Genomic DNA, 19,803 nt, shown 5'->3' on the forward strand with positions numbered 1-19,803 from the left:
ACCAATCCACGGGATAAAAGTCCTCACCGGTTTCAGAGCGAACGAGCGGACCTGCCTTCCTCTCTGGAGTGGAGAATTGTCAATTTAACATCCTCTGCGTCCGTTTATTTTTGTAGACTTCTTTAATCAACTAACTTTTATTCGGGCATACTATCATAAATCATGGCTGCCTATAAATTAGTGTTGATCCGCCACGGAGAGAGCAACTGGAACCAGGAGAATCGGTTCTGCGGCTGGTTCGATGCAGATTTGAGTGAAACTGGTGTAAAGGAGGCGACGAGAGGTGGACAGGCCCTGAAAGGTGAGCTTTTTTTGCTCCCATCATCCACTGTACTGTTGCTGCAAGACTGTTCAGCAGGGCCAGTGCACGGGTATCATACGGTTGCATAATGTCCTCTGCATCAGTGCGCACACCGCCCCATGAGCGTGGCAGGGATATATGGAAGATGTGCAAACGTGCAGAAGTGATGCCTTTCTGTGGCTGCTCTGGCACAGTGCTGTTGCAGGGCCAGAGAAGGTTTATCTAGGATTCATCATTTAAAAAAATGTAAGAGCCTTTTTATGATGTGATCCTCTTTGTCTGTGAGCCCGGAACAACATCACTTCTATTTTTATTTACATTTGTAACATAACATTTGTGAAATGTAATATAACATGTTCTTACACAACAAGCTGCTCTTACTGCTTTATTTTCTTTATATGTTTTATTTTAACCACACTGAGAGAAATCTTGCAAAATTGCATTGTACTTGAGTATAATGACATTTAAGATTATTAGTTATTCAATCTGAAAAGAAAAAAATCACTGTGCAGAAAGGCCAACATGCATTTGTGTTCCCATTTTGTTCCCATATAGGCCCAGTAATATATTATATTATATATTATATAATATATATAAAGTAGTTTTTGTAAACCACATTGCACTGTAGGTAGAGTTGCAAACATTAATTGTTAATTAATGGTTTTTGTGGTTTCAGCTTTCAAATATGAAATAATCTGTTTGTTTGGATTTTTAATATGTGACAGTAAAAGTAAAAGTAATCTTTCTGGAATGGGAAAAAAACAATATTTGGAAACAGTCCTTAATGCAGTCTTTGTATTTTCAGTTATTCCTGAGACTTTCCAGCTTTTTCTTAACTCTCTCTCTTCATAATATAATTTCCATCAGTATCCTATGTACTGTTTAATGCAACAAGTGCAGACTTGTTATTCCCAGAATCAACTGTAGAGGGATTTACTGACTAAACAAAGCTGACAAAAACAGTCACACCATCCAAGTGGAATTTTATCTCTTTACATTTGCAGTCAAAATGCATTAACTCCAGTGTCTCTTGTTCTCTGAAACTTACAGATGCCGGCTTTGAGTTTGACATTTGCTACACGTCCGTTCTGAAACGGGCCACCAGGACGCTGTGGCTGGTCCTTGACAGCATTGACCAGATGTGGGTGCCAGTGCATCGGACATGGCGGCTCAATGAGCGCCACTACGGAGGCCTGACAGGGCTAAACAAGGCAGAGACAGCTGCCAAGCATGGAGAGGCCCAGGTGAAAGTCTGGAGGCGCTCGTTTGATATCCCACCTCCCACCATGGGCCCAGACCATGACTACTACAGTATCATCAGCAAGGTGAGATATGATATCTAAAGTACATACACACAACCAAGAGCTTTGTTGGCCTCTGAGGAAAGAAATTGTTCTGTCAATTCACCAACTAACTGCACACAGGTATAACAAAGAAGAGGCATGACTTAAACTGATCTCTGCAGTCAGGCCTGATAATCAGCTCTGCCACCAAGAATGAGTGTTTAGAGTAAAAATAGTGGGTTTAATGTCTTTTTGTCCACAGCACAGTAAGCCTGAATATCTAAATGTTTCACATGTTAAATGTGCAAATGAAAGCTGACAGCCACACACTGGCTTGAGATAAAGCCCCTTAGTGTTTGGTAGCATTTGCCCTGATGTTGTTACCTAATAGTAATGTTCACGGTGAGTTAATATGTGACTGGCAGAAATGAGGTCTGTAAGGTTCAAGTTCAAAGTTCAGTCAAAGTGTAGTCAGAGGTATTCAGCAGTTGAAGATGTAATAATGTTGCATTCACATGCTCCTCAGATGGTCCCATTTCACAAGTTCTTCTAACTTCAAATTATTAATGAGCTTTAACTCATAATGTGGAAACAACATGGACGCTATAAAAGAAGATTTGTTGAATTTTAATGCTGAGAGCTTTCAACACATATTCCCTAAAACTGCTAAAATAGTGCTCTGTGTGACTTGTGACTTACATGTGAACAAAACATTGAAATGCAATATGTGAATTAATAAAAATATATATATATTTACCATAAACCTTTACTTTCAGCTGCCAAGTTTTTGCATAATTTGTCATCAACTGGGCAAGTGGTGTTGTTATTCCAATACCACATGAATAAAGGTTAACTCTCAGTTGGCTCATGGTGGCTGTCACAACTGAGTGATTGGCAACATGTTGATAGCGTCTTAAGTAGAGCATCATTAAGTGAGCTGATTCTTTCATGCCTGTAAATGACAATGAGCATCTAGCCCTGTTGCTTTAAGAGTGACTCTTATTTACTCTTGCTTAATGCATTTAGACCCTTTTCTATTCCCAATTAAGTGAACGGTAAGTCTTCTGGAAATATATTATTCACAATTTGAAACTGTCCTCCCTGCAGGATCGTCGCTATGCAGATCTGACTGAAGACCAGCTTCCTTCCTGCGAGAGCCTTAAGGACACCATTGCCCGGGCGCTGCCCTTCTGGAACGAGGAGATCGCCCCTCAGATCAAACAGGGAAAGAGGGTGCTCATCGCTGCCCATGGAAACAGTCTGAGAGGAATCGTTAAGCACCTGGAGGGTGGGTGGCATTAAGAGACAAAATCTATAAATTCTATCACAAAGATTATTTGTCAAGAATCTTGATAAGAATAGTGAATGCAAACTATATGATATATGCACTTCTGGATGTAACTCTTGTGTTTGTGCTGCCACCTGTAGGAATGTCTGATGAAGCCATCATGGAGCTGAACCTGCCAACAGGCATCCCCATCCTCTACGAGCTCGACAAGAACCTGAAGCCTGTGAAGCCGATGCAGTTCCTGGGAGACGAGGAGACCGTACGCAAAGCCATGGAGGCTGTGGCTGCTCAAGGAAAGGCCAAAAAGTAAAGACAGAGAATAGTGCCCTCTGTGTATGACGGAGTCACCTCAGATTAGTGTTTTTCCTAAATCCTAATTTATTTTGGATTGTAATACATGATGAGTACATTGTAGATTGATGTCGGAGGCAAACTCATTCTAACTGCACATTGCAGGGATAGTAGATGGTGAACGACAGGGAAACATTAGGGCCGGGGGAGCCACAGCTCTCAAGAGATTGTAGATAATTTTTGTTAAAATGGGTTATTAATGTGACAAAGTTTAAGAAGGTAGCATTAAACTGAAATGGAAGAAATTGCTGATTCAGGCAGATTCTTATCTTTGTGCTTGGATATTTAAGTAATAGACATTTTAATAATTCAAACACTGCCATTTACAACAGATAGTTTTAATATTTTTTTAGAAAGATAAAAAGCATTTAACTTCCGTGACATAGGCAGAGATGTTGAATGTCAATTAAGATATACTTTATAAGACTTTTTTTATTTAATGAAAGCGACCACTTCTCATTGATGCATTCCATTTATAACGGGATGTAAGATTGCAATCTCTTGTGAGCTGGATGGGACAGCAAGGACCACTAAACATCCTTTACTTATATTGTCCGTCTGTGAATGGTATTTGTGCTGTGTCCTTGTATGTTGTTGCTGTCTGTCTTCAGTCTGACAACTTTCATTAAGTTTAGTTAAATTTTAACGGTGCCAAACACTGCATTTCTATCAGTATTGCACTGTATACATGATAAATCCATTATTTGGATTATAGCCTCCCACAGTTTCACAGTATTATTGTGAAGCATGATTTTCAGAAGATAAAAGGTCTAAATTATATTATTTTTTTGGTCTGTCTTTGCCTCTTTGCCTGTCATGGTGTTTATGTGCCTCTAGCTCCCGTTCCTACAATAAATGCCTACAGCTGTCCTCACTGTCTAATGAGGAAGCAGTGTTGGTTTTAAGAAAACTGCTTGCAAGGATTTTGTTGAAATGTTCCACTATGACTTACAGTATTGCCCTTTTTCTTTTTTAAATGTGATCCCCACCGTGTTGTTTAATGTACCCCGAAAGCTCTGATGGTAATAAGTAAAAAATAAAAAAACACATCTAATGCTGTTTTGTGTGTTTGTCTTGTGGTACTGTTCCATGCTTTCATCAAGTCTAGCTTGGCGTCAAACAATAACTTGCCTTGATTTAAATTATCTTACAGACCACTTTCTGGCAGGTTTATTTAAGCTGATCAGTTCGGTTTTCTTCTAAAAAGTTCCATTATTGGTGGTCAAGCTTACTAACCTGTGTATCAACAGCATTATTAGGGTACTATTGAAATTGTGAAATGGCGTGTGTGACTTATGTAGACACCTTCAAAATAAAGTGTTACCATATCTTCCTTAAGTCACAAAGGCATGTTCAAAAAAGTAATTCTCTTAAGTTACATAATTTACACACAGATGAGTTAGGCGATTATTTTAACAGTATGATGATATTTTGTACTCATTACTCAAAGGTGATTGAAAATGCTCAGTGTATTCAGGTGTAATATCCCGTTAACTTGGGGAAACCGCTGGACTCCAAGTTCCACAATGCAGTTCGCTAATGTTGGTTTGTTCGGCTGCAGGCGGGAGAGGTGCATGGTGATGAGAGGATTTTATTATCTGATCTCTAAGTTATGTTGTTGTCGTTGTCTGTGGTTATAGACAGCCGGTCTAACCCTCGTAATGAGAAGAACAACAGAAAACCAAGGAAACGCTCGGTAAGAAAACGTCTTTTTTTGCAAACACTTGCTACGTCAAGTTGTAGGCGCATTAGCCGGCTAACTGCTAGCTAAACAGCACTTCCTGAAACTGAAACTTGCTAATATTCCATTTTATTGTTAGCCAGGCACTGTGAGTCGGACTTTTGTCTATGTACACACTCAAAGTACGTAGTAACTGATAGTAATGCTGTTAATGTTTGCCCTAAAAGCGAGCCAAGCATTGTGAAAAGTCTTAACATTAACTAATAACACTGCCATATGCAAACACGCTCATGTCAGTCACCTTGCTAACGTTAGCTAGCTGTTATTTCCAGGTGCTATATAAACACTGTCACAAGCATTCAATATACAGCGTTGTTACTTTGTTTGTTATTGAGACTTTTAAGCGGTAAAGCTGATCAATAATATAGCTTGATATCAAATCGGTACACTGAAGTTTCAAAATGTTTTGTGGTGGTTTGGTGCTGTCACTAACGTTGCTCTCACTGATTGGCAGAAGCCGACTAGCAGGTGTCTTCCTTGTGATGGCTTTTATTAGAAGTACGACAACTCGTGCTAGGCGTGGTGTTTTTTTCAACACTACTTCTTCTTTGAAAACTGCTCTGCTAAGTTGCATCATTGTCGTCGTGGTTACCAAAACTAATTTTGATATTAGAAACATGACCAGTTCCCTCTCTCTAACTTTGTTGCAGACCATTTCCAGGATACTTTTCACCAAGAAATAATGGTAGGTCTAAGTGTTTCTTCCTGCACTGTAATGTGTTGCTGTGATCGTGTATCTAGCTACATTTCGTCGCACTGTTAAAATAATTGCCTAAGCCATTTTTTGTCAAAATTGTTTTTTTTTTTGTTGTTGCCTAAATCATTTCCCCATGACGCCGGCCACCTATGGTAAAATCGCCTACATACCTCAGTTGATCAGATTATGTGATTTTACCCCTTTAATATCATCACTTCTTTGACAATTTGCCACATTCATATGCATCAGATAAGAACCCAGCAAAGAAGAGCTAGAGGGAGATTGTTTAGTTATCAGTTTAGTTTATCAGTGTTTTATTGTTGACACTAATATTGGTAACACTTTAGTCTAAGGTGTCTACATAAGAGTGACATGACCGTGTCATAAACATTAATGACACTTTGAAGTAACATTAATGCTCATGATACTTGTCATGTCATGTTTCTGACAGGCTTGTGTGACTCTTATGTAGACACCGTCAAAATAAAGTGTTACCATATCTTGCTTAAGTCACAAAGGCATGTTCAAAAAAATTGCCAAAGTCATTTATTTCTCTTAAGTTACATAATTTACACACAGTGTTATTACTACGTCAATGGCCATCCTTTGTTACATCCTTTTTGAGTGAAGTGATCAATAAGTGTCATATGTTACACTTTTGGTGAAGTTTTTTGTGTTTCCTGTGAAACTTGAAAAAATTAGTTAGGCAATTAGTTTAACAGGTTGACGATTTACACCTTGATGCAATTGATCAACAATTTTATTGTTTTGTTTTTTAACAAAGCAAAACAACATATAGATAACAAATGACAAGGTAAAGATTAAGGAACAAGACACATGGGATAAAAACAAGGTTTACACAATTCAGTGACTAACGTTAAGTTGTAGACAACACCATGGAGAAAAAAAGGAAATAGATAGACTGAATCATTAAGTTGGCAGACAAAACATAAGGAAAATAAATAGTTGGTAGATGTGTAGAGTGTTAAGTGACATGTGCCACAAGTCTAAATGGATTCATTCATTAATGAAGGAGATGTAACGTTAATTTTCCCACTAAGCATAATATTTTGTATGCAATTTTTAAAAGTAAGATAAGAGGAATGCATAAGAGGTTCTTATGCATTGCTTCCTTACTGGAGCAGAATCAAAACAGATATAAGATTATGCCCAAGCACATATCAGTAGGCGACCGTGACATATAGCCCAAATAAGTGATATAGCTTTCTCTTCACTAAAACAGGAAGTGGTATTGTTGTTTAAAAATTGTGGAGCCATCATAGACTAATGACAATGCAGTCCCAAATATTTTAGGAGATGTAAGACCATAATGCGAAAATGTTTCATCTGTCTTTTAGTGAAGGACCAGCACCAACCCCATTTCACAACATTCCTCCAGGAGACTCCAATGAAGTCCTATCGGCTCCCCAACCACTTTGGTTACCCACCACCCAGGAGGGTGCTTCCAATTCAAAGCCCTGAGCTGTGCCACAGGGACAGACACGGTCCACCACGGCACCTTCTTCATCCTCCAAGACCAAACTATCCATCAGGGTTTGTTCCAAGCAGCCCAGCTAACTTTGGCTCCTCAGGGAACAGGTTCCATCCGATGCCAAGAGGCAGTCTGGGTCCTCTGCAGCACCATCACTATGGAACTCCAGTGTCTTATGGCTCATTTGCTGCCATCAGCCCAACTAATTGTGGTACTACAGTTTATAGACCTGGTGTCTTTCACCCTGTACCCCCTCCATTCATGAAGGATTTAAGCAACCACTCTCCGCCTGTCCACATCCGGAGAGTTCAAGGGACTGAATCCAAGGACACTTTGTCTTACTCGGGAAGTAAAAATGCAACAGCACAAAGACAAGCATCGAACAAGGTATTATTTTCTCTTTTTATGTATTAGTGAAACCAAGATTTGTTTAACTCCACTGATCCCCACAACCCACTGGCATTTTTTCTTCTTCTTTTTTTAAATTGCCAATATTACACCATTTATCATAACCAGAAACAGTTGAAATTATGGTTTGATTGTCTACATTTTATGCTTAAAATGGTGATATATCATCAATCACATTGTTCTTTATGTCTCACTTTAATTTTGTTTATTTATTTTTATCTAGAAAAACCCTGAAACTGCTTGGAATTCTGAGGATTAAAATATATATATATATATATATATGACCTGTACTACAGTATAGCAGTAATGTGATACTGATTTGTTGTGGATGTCTCCATTTACTCTGTCAGGACCAATCCAATGATGGTAAGAGTCACACACATACTACCCAGCTCCAAAAGCCCCTATCCCCATCATCGATCACCAGAGCAGTTCAAGATGTTTTCCCACCAGCTCTCTCAGACTCAGAGCATCGGAGTCTTGGGAACAGTCAGAGGCCCGCACAGGACTATCAACCTCCTCCGACCCAGTCTTCTGACGGGAGCAGTGGTTCCAGTTTATCCGTCATGCACAGCCCTGTAGCCCCTTCACAGGTACAGTTTGTCGTATGTTTTATGATACATCAAGTTCAAGTTGGAGGTTTTGAGACTTTGAGCTGTTCATTAAAATGATCCTGGTGCTGGGACAAAAATAACTTAGTGAGAGCATGCTGTTTAATTCTCAGCCTTTGTAACATAATAAATCAGAGAACATATACCAGATGTTTACTAAGTAAGTAGTGACATTTATTTAACTGACTAACTAACTGGTTAACGGACTAATTAACTGTCTCTGGTAAACATGCCTGTGTGAAAATTGAACAGTTTTTTATTTTAGGTTATTGAACTCTTGACCTAGGGCCAGCTTGGTCTTTGTTAGTGTGCGATGCCTAGTAATGCTGTTATTCATGGGGTTTTTTTCACTCAGAGGAACCTCTTTTCTTAGAGTCAATTTTCCTTTTTCTTTGTAGGACCAACAACCTAAACGAACACCTGCAAGTGAGAACTTAATTCCAGGTAATATTGTGAAAGGAAATTTTCCTCATTTTCCTCTTCTCCACTGCTTACTCATAAAACTGCCGTCTTTAACCTTGTTGGATTTAATCTCGGTGGCACTGCATTGAGTTTGTAAAGTTACATGCTGAATTTGTCACTGTCCTATATGTCACATGAATTGTTTGAAGATAGATGCCAATCTCAACCAGGAAATGTCAACCGGTTTGGCATGTCTTAAAAATTTGATTGACATTTTTCAGTAGTAGTCGTAGTAGTAAAATGATCATGTCAAGCAACAGTGCCATTTAATGTTAATACAGTCCACCATATTTGACCAATTTTTTTTTTAAACATTAAAATTGTATAAAAAATATCTGTCAACAGGCTTTTACACACTGGGGGATTTTTTTTCTCTACAATTACTTCTTCTTTTATTTTTCTTTCAGAAAAAAGTTGATTTTGCACTGCATGTTTTGCGCAACAGACATACTTAAAACCTAGACTACAATGAAGCTGAGGGCAATGAGGTGCGCCTATTCTTATGAGGATAAGGAACAACATTAAGTCTTCATAGTCTTAACCACGACTGCAAACTTTATCATTCCTTACATCCTTGACAAAGGCAACACATACCAGATCCAATCCTTTTGCATTGCTGCCTGTATGAATTGTTTTGATGTAAAATATTTGCAGGTGATTATTTTGCATTTTTATTTATTCTTTTTTTTTTATTCATCACACCCTCGGTATGTAAAGGCCTTTAATCATCCATAAACTTCCTTTCTCTTTTTATCATTTATAAATATGTTTTCCCTACTACAGTGTTACTACAGGAATGACTGTCTACATTCTGGTATTTGTATTCCTTACAAACACCTGAAAAAGTGATGTGCGCTTAACTTTTGGTACTTGCATAAGCAACTGCTACTTTTACATGCCACATATTGGTAGCAGAATGCAGAATATGGCTGATTATCTAAAATTTTAATATTTGTAACAAAGTATATTTTTGATGTCTTTTTCTTTCTCCAGTAGTGGATTTGAATAGCTCCTCTCAGAAAAGGCGCAGGGAGTTTGAGGGCTTTGGTGACAGCGCCAAGAAACAATGTTTTCCGGGTATGAACTCTGGCAAAGCACACACACCAAAATCAACTGTTGGCAAATCATTAAGCCCTTCACTGCTGCCTCAGCCGTCAGCGGGGCCGTCTTCAGTCTTGGAACTGCCTGCCAAAACCACAGATAGCCATCTGTGCACAGAACCAACAAATGGCCAATCTTCACACTTTGTCACACTGTCATCTACATTGAAACCCACCCAGTCATCCTGCTCATCACCGTCACCCAAACCTTGTTTAAAGAGACAACCATCAATGGGGGCAAAGCAAGCTTACATTACCTCCCCCCAGAATCACACTGGAAAGTTAGTAGAGGTAAGATCACCTTCAAAACCAAGTGAAGAATGTTTGAAGAAAAGAAGCGAGGACAACGTTAAAACTGAGAAATCAAGCTCTGTGTTATCCTCTGAGGTTCCCCAGAAGGTCACTGATGGCACATCTCCTGTTCAGTCAGGCAGCCACCACTCTGGTCATACTCACTGTAGTTCCTCAGTCTTACCAGTCAAGACACTCGGCAGAGGTGATCATGTGGAGGAGAGGAGGAAGTCGGACAGTAGCACTCCCAAACCTGCCTCAAAAACAAATACAGGTTCTTTGAGTTGTCGCCCAGTAGAACGCAACAAAACCAACCGGTCACGAAAGCCTGTTGCAATCCCAAATGATATAAATGACCTTTTCACCCCTGATCCCAAGACCTACATCATCAGCAATGGCCATAAGACTGTAAAGCCAAAGATGGAAGGGCTCAAATCCCCCACCTCAGAGAAAAGTTGTTCACCCAGCACTTTGACCAGCTCCAGTACTCCAGTTACTGGATCCTCATGTCATAAAAATGGCTCTCCTCATACTGTGGACACCAAAGTCTCTATCTCATCATCTACACATCACCCACCGATCTCCATGCCAACTATAACTTTAGAGCGGGTAAAACTTGAGAAGTTAAAATCCATTCCCTTCAAAACCAATTATTTGAAAAACAGTCCCATCACTTCTTCAGACAGGCAGCTTCAGGATGACGGTGCTAAATCTGATGAGAAACGCTCATCTCTTCTCCATAACTCTTTGAGACGTTGCACTTCAGAGACTGGCTCCACAACCTCCTCATCTCATTGTTCTCAGTCTCCGCTATTGGAGAGGCAGTCAAGTGAAGGGCGTAGAAAGCCGGTGAGTGAAGAAGATCCTATAGATGTGGAGCTGGACCTCGGCCTGAGCTTCGCATTAGATATGGATCTAACCCAGAGCTCCCAAAGCAGTGAGGATGAGCAGCTGCTGTCCTTGCACGAGATGATGGAGCGGGTTACCAAGCCTCCAGATACACCAGAGAAGGGAGCCTTCTCAGAGCCGAGTACTCCTGGACATCATAGCTGCTTGCCAAGAACTGTAAGCACATGGCTTCTTCTTTATGTACATAAGTTATGAATGTATGGATCAATTTGCTGAGCTAAAGGACCACTAAATGTGTTTGTGTTTCCCACTGAAGCAATTGCCATCCACTGCAAAGTCCGGCATTTACAAGAACAACCTCGACCAGATGCTGAAAGAAATAAACAACAATAAAAAGTATGTAATGCAAAAATGTCACCCCTATTTCTTTCTTTCTTTCTTTCTTTCTTTGAGCTACAGTAGCTGCACATGAGAGGATTTAACTTTTTCCACATTCTTTTTATCCATCAGAGCTAAAGAGATCGAGACACAACTTTTAAATAGATGTGAAGAGGACTTGCAGAGAATAGCTGAATGTGAGGAGGCTGAGGAGAACCAGGAGGAGGGCGTCAACACTGAACAACAGTAAAGCATGCAGAAGCACATTGACAAATTATACCCTGTCACTGGGACACAGTCCTTGCACAGCAGTTAACTCTAATCTGCATTAATATGTTGTTTGTTTTCTAGGGAATTCCTGCAACGCTACTCTTTGATGTCCAATGCAATCAGGGAAGTGCCTCCAGGGGAAACCGTGTTCAACCTGGAGAAATTTGGATGCATCTTCGACCACAATTCACTGGAGCTCAGAAAATGCATGGTGGATCCACAGGAGACAGCACAGAAAACGCTTCTTTGGTAAGTTGTGTTTGTGTGTGGATGCACACACAAAGTCAACATGTTTCAACTGAAGACTAGATTGCTGTGAAATCTGACGTGGGTAAATGATTGTCTCCTGGGCCATGATTCTTCATCATTTTGGTGCTCCGTGAGACCAGGTTTTACACATCCAAGTGTTTTTTTGCGTTTAGTGAAGCTTAATCTGCATAGACGGCTGTTTAATCAGTGCAAATATCCTCCTGTATATATTTTTTTTTTAGTTTAATAAGCGTATCTACATCAACGCTCTGTCTGTTTGGCTGTTGTAAGACTGTTTTTTGATAATTAATCCCTCTCACCTTTCTAATGTTTCCCAGGTCCAGTCCTGCACAACTGAGATTGCATGTAAACATTGGATTGTTCCAGGAAGCTTACGACTCTCGCTCGCCCTGTCCAGCTCAGGTCACCCGTTTCCTCTTTAAGGTAGGCCCCACACACACCTAATGTGTGCCAGAAGTGATATTTCTGTTCAAATGTCTGATCTTGGGCAATGCTTTTTTTTGTTGATCCTTGCAGATGATGTCAGTCCACAATGAGAGGATGGTATCAGAAAAGATACTACAGGCCCTCTGCGACATCGCCTGCACTGCTGCTTATCAGATAGGTTAGCGCCCCTCCCCCCAAGGGTTTTGGTATTTCCTCACTGTGGTTAAAACATGTTAACATGTTTTTTTTCTGTCTCTTCCGCAGTGAAAAAAGGGAGCCAGCAGTTTAAAGTGTGGGTGCCGAGTTTGGCCGATGTGGCCCTGGTCCTGATGAATATGGGAGCTGCATTTGTTACTCTCTTCCCTTTTGAGAATCTGCAGCCTCCATTTACAGAAGGAGATTTGTTGTAAGTATATTTCCTGTTGCCTTGTCCATTTCCTTGTCTCCTATGCAAATGCAAATAAAATGTAATCTGGTAGTTGTTTATTTTATTTGGTTTATTTCATACAGTTGAATTTCTGTGTGTTTGTGTAGGGAGGACATCTATATAAAAAATGAGAGTCCCTCTGACAAGGAGCAAAGCAGTTTCCCTGAACACAACTGCAACAATATCTTGAAGGTGAGACACATGTAACATAAGAACAATTTGTCATGTCTGTGAGAAAGAGAGTTTGGCAGAAAAAGCACAACTTCTCCATTCAGATCATTCTCTACTTTGTTGTTTCTCCTGTGTTCTTGCCTGCAGTACCTGTCTTACTGTATGGGCCTCTGTCCACGGGCGTACACTGATGACGAGCTGCTGTTGCTGCTTACTGTCGTGGGACGGGTGGGCCTGGACACACGTCTCATCCTCCAGTCCAGTGTGGAACTTTACCCTCTACAGTACAAAATTGTCAATAACATCAGGGACTGGGACACCATGGTCAGTTCATGAATTCCTCGATTCTTGGGGGAAAAAAAGGTCATAATCCATTTTTTTTACTTAATAATTTATTATTTGTCTAAAATATTTCAGCTGCCCAAAATCTGTCTTGCACTTACTGATCTGACCGATGATCACCACAACATGTGCCTGCTGGTTCAACTGTTGCCTGACAACACACATGGAAAGTAAGTCTTTTTATCTGTTTCTTTGCTCCTTTCTATTTTGGATTTTTTTTTTAATATTTGGTTTTATTGTGCACATTAAAAAGTATTCGCTTTTGTTTATAAAGGCAACTGCGTCGACACCTGAGCCTGTCCATGATCTCTAAATTGCTGGATGGAAATTGCACTTACAGACCTACAGAACAAGAGTTTCAGGTAATCTGTTTCATTGTGTAACCTAAACCTGTACAGTTTCCTTCAGAACCAAGCAGTTATCTACATAATCTACTGTTTTCCTCACCTCGTTCTCTGCTATGCTCAGCTGTCTGAACTGAGGCCGTACCTGCGCCGCATGCAACCCTCGGCCATTCTTCGAAGCATGCTGAGCTCCTCCAGCAGGAATCAGACAGATAAGGGAGAGGACACGGCCAGTCCCGACCAACAGGTGAGCATATGCCTTCAAAATGTCCCAACCTAACATTAGATTTAGATTTCTCGTCTTGTCTCTCATATCTTGTTTTGATCACAGAATTTAAACTGAATGTGATTAAACACAAAGACTGAAGAAGAATTGAAACTAGCCGTTGAGACCATTTCAGATAAAGAGGCTACGTCCATTTCTCTGTTACAGTCTACTATTAAACGTATGCAAATTTTTTTTTTTTTTCTGTCTCAGTCCTACTACCTCTGCTATAGCCTTCTGACCTTGGCGAATGAAGCTTCCAATTTTCAGTTCTTCCCAGCTCATCAAAAGGTATGACTTCATTTTTTTTCTCTATATAAATGTTTTTGAAAGTTGTCTCAAGTGCTGGGCCTCTGGTGACTACACAGGAAATTTATCTATGTAGCTGTTAAGTGTCTTAAGATCATGATATGCTTTTGCCTGCGAGAAGTGTGTTAATGATGCATTGCCTTTTTCTTCTGGCTCACAGAAGCAGCTGCTGTTCTTGTGCTCCGAGCTGGAAACGCATGTTAAGTGTGACATCAGAGAGGATGAGAAACGTCTTTACCGGAGCAAGGTGAGTTTAATTTAAAAAAAGAACCTCAGGTATTTGTGTATCAGTTTGCCCCTCTCAGTTTTGGTGCAAACATCCTTTATAATCACAGCATAAGTAGTATTGTCCGTAATTTTTTTCAAAGGAAAATAGCCTTTAGAGATAAGTCCTGAAAGACAGACTAGTGTGCACAATCAAAGCAACCCAGCAGAGGTGTGGACTATTTATACAATCAGGTTGGATTCCCCAGCATGTAGAGAGGGTTTTAACTAACTACTGGATCACTTATACAGACAGTAGTTTGTTGTCGTCAGGTCAACTTATTTGTTTGTGGCCTTTAAATTAAAGGTTCCATTATTGCTGAATTTGGTTTAGGTTTTCTTCCATGTCAATTCTTACGAATTGAAACCTGAAAATGTTGTATTTAAAAACAGAAAATATGCTTTTCTAATAAATGGAGTTAGGGCTCCAACTAAATATTATTTTTTAAATTATTGATTAATCTGCTTAATCATCTTCCTAGTTGTTAATTGCTTAGTCTAAAAGATGTCAGAAAATAGAGAATATGCTGTCTAAAAAACAGCAAATATCCACAATTCAGGAGCGAGAAGCAGTGGAGTTTAAGCAATTAATTTATTATAATTTTTGATAATACTGTATGTTGATCAATCATTACTAAAACTGCAAAATGCAGTCAACATTCAGGCCAATTATTAAAACTAGCTCTCTAGTAGCAGTGTGTTTGATGATGTCTGCCTTCCTCCTCCTCCAGGTAAAGGACTTGGTGGCCAGGATCTCCACCAAGTGGACGATGCTCCTTCAGAGGACCAGGCCTCTCCATGTACAGTACTTTTATATATACTCTTACATTAATATATATATATATATATATATATATATATATTTTATTCACTTGAAAGGATAAAAATCAGTTGTCAGTTAAAATAAGTTACATTTACGTAAAAAAAAAAACATGATTGTATTATTTTGATTTAAAGTTCCCTGTCTTCCTCCTGTAGGGTAAGTTGTATGATTATTGGCAGCCTATGGCTATTGACACATTGACAAGCAGCCAAGAGGAGCAGGGGATGGATGACAGTGATGACGGAGAGGAGCCTGTGACAGAAGATGAAGACGAAACCAGTGAAAATGAAGAGGTTATAATGACTGCTGAGGATGAGGAGGAGGAAGGAAATGATACAATGGATGGCACAGACAAGACGGAGAACGACATGAAGCCAGAAGAAATGGAGGGGAACGAGGAAGTGACAGAAACTGTTCATGGAGAGATGAACCAAGCGATGCCTCAAGTACACGAGCAAATGGAGGCTGAAAACATAGAACGTACTGAAGCACACACTGAAAATTTGGTTGAGACAGAAGAAACGTCTAACAATAACCAGGTAGCAGTGTGTGATTTAGTCTCATAGAGATGTTAATTTGTTAAAAGCATTGCATTTAATGTCCAGATTAATTTGCACTATCTGCCTATCCTCCTCCCTAGCAGCCAAGTTGCCTTATAAATAAAGTAAATATTTTTGGTTGTTGCACAAGAAAATATTGTTTTATTGTATGTGTGAAATGTGAAAGAGTTTAAAATCTACTATGCAACATATTAACTGTAAGTTATCAGTTTTCAAAACATCAGCTTGTAACAAGGTTTCTCAGCCGTTATTGTTTTGTTACCTTGCTAACTGCAATAGGCCTCTTTCGCAGAAGACTGGTCATGGTAGGAAAAGCACAGGTGTTACTAGTAACATAAACGACGGCTCTCTTCAATTTAAGTGTCCCAGTAATTTGTGACTGTGAGACTGAAACCAAAGGGCCTAAATGGAATTTATCCATTGTTTATTTTACCATTTACACTTGTGCTTTGTTTAACTTTGAAGTGTCAAAATGTTTTCTGTGAAAAAGGCCTATTAAATTTGCCTTGTAAATAATTTCCTGATCCATATTATATTGTTTTTTGATTTACTGTTGTAATTTTACAGTTTTAAATGTGTGCATTTTGTTAAATTTCCCTATTGTGAATGTATTTTTTTACTGATTAAAAAAGACTTTTTACAGCTGTTGCCAAATTGAGAAAATTTATTTTGTTTACTTGTTAATTCTTTGTTGCTTTTATATAAAACATGTCAGTCAGATCCCACTAATATAAGCAGTATCAGTATGTTACTATTAATATAGCTAATGTGCACTAAATTTATAACTTTTTGTGATAGCACAGAATATAGGGGTATGCACTGAACTAAATGACAAATTATCCTCAGGAAAGTCATAGATCAGCCTCTAAAGCACTTACGATGTCCAACAGCCCAAAATATCAGCCAGTAACAGTATTTGATTTTCAAGTGTCTGAAAGGGAACTCAGTCGTTATAGACTTGCCATTACTAGTGACCAGGCGAGTGTTAAAAGTATGAAATCTAAAAGTCTTAAATATTTACTCTGTAAAATACTAAGTACTAAGAATTGCTGCATACACCTCCAGATGTTCACCATCTGGGATGATAATGATGGCAGCAGTTGGATTTTTTGTCAGTTGTAGAAAAAGTATTCAGATCCCTTGCTTAAGTAAAAGTACTAATACCACACAGTCCACTACAAGTAAAAGTCCTGCATTCAAAACTTACTTAAGTAAAAGTATCAGCATCAAAATGTGCTTAAAGTATCAAAAGTAAAATGACTCATTATGCAGGATGCAGATTGTTTATATATTCCAGATATATTATTGGATTATTATTATTCGTGCATTTATGTAAGCAGCGTTTTAATTTTCTCAAGGTAGGGCTCATTTTAACTACTTGACATACTGTAATATGAGGTTTACTAAGAAACAAGCAGTACTGAACGGGCCCTTGCAGTACACGCATGTCGGGGCATGCTGCCGTCGGGGTGTGTGCGTTACAGGGGCCAGTCTATACCACCCCTATGAATTTCATTGCCTTAAGTGTTATAGTGTGGCCACGGTACCAAATATGAAATTAGACTGCCATCACAGTGCCACCTAGGGGCCGATCGATAAAACCTTAAAGGGTTATCCTCCGGAGGGCATTGACAATAAAAGTTTATTAGGTAGTTAAAATGAGCGGAGTGACATATATTGTACTTTTTATTCCTCTACATTTAGCTAACAGCTTCAGTTACTTTTCAGGTCAAGATTCAAAATGAAAAACATGATACATTTAAAATGATTACCCATTTTTATAAATTAAACCACTTAAAAGTTTATTAGGTAGTTAAAATGAGCGGAGTGGAGTCATTTCACAGTGTGGTATTAGTACTTTTACTGAAGTAAAGGATCTGAAAACTTCTTCCACCACTGTCTTTTTTACTTCTTTACTTTTTTTCCCCCTTTTTAAAAAAAAAATTTTTTCTTTATTTTAATTTTTTTTTTAATTTTAAATTTTAAATGTTTTAATAAATTAATTTATTTAATTGTTTTATTATTATTTTTGGCGTTTCTGCGCATGCGCGGCTTTTCCGACTTCTGCGCATGCGTGGCTTTTTTTCTTTCTTCTGCGCATGCGCGATTTTTGCGCATGTGCAGAAGCGAAAAAGACCGCGCATGCGCAGAAGAAAGAAAAACGCGCATGCGCAGAAGCACAGAGAAGCCGCGCATGCGCAGAAGCCGGAAAAACCGCGCATGCGCAGAAACGCCGAAAAAATAATAATAATAAAAATTAAAAAATTAAAAAAATTAAAAATAAAATAAAGGAAAAAAATAAATGTAAAAAAGGAAAAAAAAAATAAGTAAAAAAAAAGTAAAAAAGACGTGGTGGAAGAAGTTTTCAGATCCTTTACTTCAGTAAAAGTACTAATACCACACTGTGAAATGACTCCACTCCGCTCATTTTAACTACCTAATAAACTTTTAAGTGGTTTAATTTATAAAATGGGTAATCATTTTAAATGTATCATGTTTTTCATTTTAAATCTTGACCTGAAAAGTAACTAAAGCTGTCAGCTAAATGTAGAGGAATAAAAAATACAATATATGTCTCAAAATGTAGTGGAGTAGAATTAGAAAGTTACATAAAATGTACATGAAAGTACTTCAAAATTTTACTTTAAGTCCAGTACTTGAGTAAATGTACATAGTTATTTTCCACCATTGCTACCTGCCTCTTCTAACTTATACATATCAGTTAAGAGTCCTCCTTCAGACACTGTATGAGGATTAAAGGGATAGTTTGTGCATTATTATACAAAACTTGGTACAATTATTGTCAATGCCCTCCTGAGGATAACCCTTTAAGGTTTTATTGATCGGCCCCTAGGTGGCACTGTGTTGGCAGTCTAATTTCATATTTGGTACCGTGGCCACACTGTAACACTTATGGCAATGAAATTCATAGGGGTGGTATAGACTGGCCCCTGTAACGCACACACCCCGGAGGCAACCTCTCATTGAAAAATAAAAACTCAGTCAACCAAATAGTAAAGTGGTCTAGCAGACTGATTGGTGAGCCACAACTCAACGTGGAGACCTTGTACACAAAACAATTACAGCGCATTACTGGTCCAATTTTAAATGACAGTTCCCATTCATTGCACACAGAATTTCAGCTCCTCCCCTCTGGGCGTAGGTTTACAATCCCTAGGTGTAGAACAAAAAGACACAAAAACAGTTTTGTCCCTGCTATGCTTTGCACAGGTGTTTATTTATTGTTGCTTTTATGTATGTTTTTATATTTACATTTTAACCTTTATCTACGTTTTTTACAGCCAAAACAAGTTTTATTTTATTTTGCTATTTTTTTTTCTGTCTTCTTTTTTTTTTTGCTATTCGTATTTTAGTTCACATCAATATCTAAGTATAGTCTGGACCTCTAAGAACTTTTAATAATTTTTATTTTTTATTTTTTATTTTTTTTAACTTGCCATTTCTTAACTCCCACTGTCTTAAGTTGAATGATGTCGGATATGTGCCTCTTTTGTGTGTGTGTATGAGGACTCTATTTGTACCCAGAGGTAGATTTTGTTTGCAGTATGAAGTAAACAACATAGATAAAATTCAGGATGACAATAGATTATAACATTTTTCGCCTGGTGTGACTTATATTTAAAGTTTCATGAGTTTTGGGGTATGTTCAGGCAGTGAAAAATGCGATCATTTGGGAAGAAGAAAAAAAAAAAAATTCGAAATACAATAGGGACCTCGCAGGTTGTTGCCTGCTCGGGCCCTAATAATTAAAGTAAAGTACCTCAACATTGTGCTTAAGTACAGTAGGCTACTTGAGTAAATGTAGTTAGTTACATTCCCCACTTATTTTTATTGAAGCCCATTTCTGCCAATGTATCAGGAAATAAATCTGTAAGTCGTTATAACCACATTCCAAAGGTTTTGTACTTTATAATTTATTTTATGTTTAGGCTTTGTTATTTATACAGTCTGTGGATTTGTATAACACAGCGTCAGAATAATTAGCTTCGCCTCTTCTCGGTTGTTGGTTTGTTCCACTCCGCCCCACTTTCATTGGGTTGCTAGGCGACGATAGTCAGG

The 19,803-nt window shown here is 38.6% G+C and overlaps 2 protein-coding genes across 4 annotated transcripts; both read left to right on the forward strand.

Moving 5' to 3' along the window:
* Nucleotides 1-22: 22 nt before the first annotated feature.
* Nucleotides 23-4,282, forward strand: LOC131958631 (phosphoglycerate mutase 1-like). Its single transcript, XM_059323767.1, has 4 exons — nucleotides 23-301; nucleotides 1,352-1,626; nucleotides 2,692-2,872; nucleotides 3,013-4,282. The coding sequence occupies exons 1-4, from the start codon at nucleotides 163-165 to the stop codon at nucleotides 3,180-3,182; spliced, it is 765 nt and encodes a 254-aa protein (XP_059179750.1). The 5' UTR covers nucleotides 23-162; the 3' UTR covers nucleotides 3,183-4,282.
* Nucleotides 4,283-4,715: 433 nt separating this feature from the next.
* slf2 (SMC5-SMC6 complex localization factor 2) lies at nucleotides 4,716-16,368 on the forward strand. Of its 3 annotated transcripts, XM_059359959.1 has the most exons (22): nucleotides 4,717-4,919; nucleotides 5,615-5,649; nucleotides 7,020-7,540; nucleotides 7,912-7,927; nucleotides 8,015-8,154; nucleotides 8,571-8,616; nucleotides 9,628-11,090; nucleotides 11,191-11,270; nucleotides 11,385-11,498; nucleotides 11,604-11,771; nucleotides 12,110-12,215; nucleotides 12,309-12,396; nucleotides 12,483-12,624; nucleotides 12,753-12,837; nucleotides 12,964-13,140; nucleotides 13,234-13,328; nucleotides 13,433-13,520; nucleotides 13,627-13,749; nucleotides 13,981-14,058; nucleotides 14,237-14,323; nucleotides 15,072-15,140; nucleotides 15,319-16,368. In XM_059359959.1, the coding sequence occupies exons 1-22, from the start codon at nucleotides 4,885-4,887 to the stop codon at nucleotides 15,727-15,729; spliced, it is 4,167 nt and encodes a 1,388-aa protein (XP_059215942.1). In that variant the 5' UTR covers nucleotides 4,717-4,884; the 3' UTR covers nucleotides 15,730-16,368. The 3 variants fall into 3 exon arrangements, with proteins under 3 accessions (XP_059215940.1, XP_059215941.1, XP_059215942.1); XM_059359957.1 differs by having other exon boundaries at nucleotides 4,716-4,919; nucleotides 7,912-8,154; XM_059359958.1 differs by having other exon boundaries at nucleotides 4,716-4,919; nucleotides 7,912-8,154; nucleotides 9,631-11,090.
* Nucleotides 16,369-19,803: the final 3,435 nt, after the last annotated feature.

The sequence above is a fragment of the Centropristis striata genome, chromosome 20 (genome assembly GCF_030273125.1).
Source record: "Centropristis striata isolate RG_2023a ecotype Rhode Island chromosome 20, C.striata_1.0, whole genome shotgun sequence".
In the NCBI taxonomy this organism is placed as follows: domain Eukaryota; kingdom Metazoa; phylum Chordata; class Actinopteri; order Perciformes; family Serranidae; genus Centropristis; species Centropristis striata.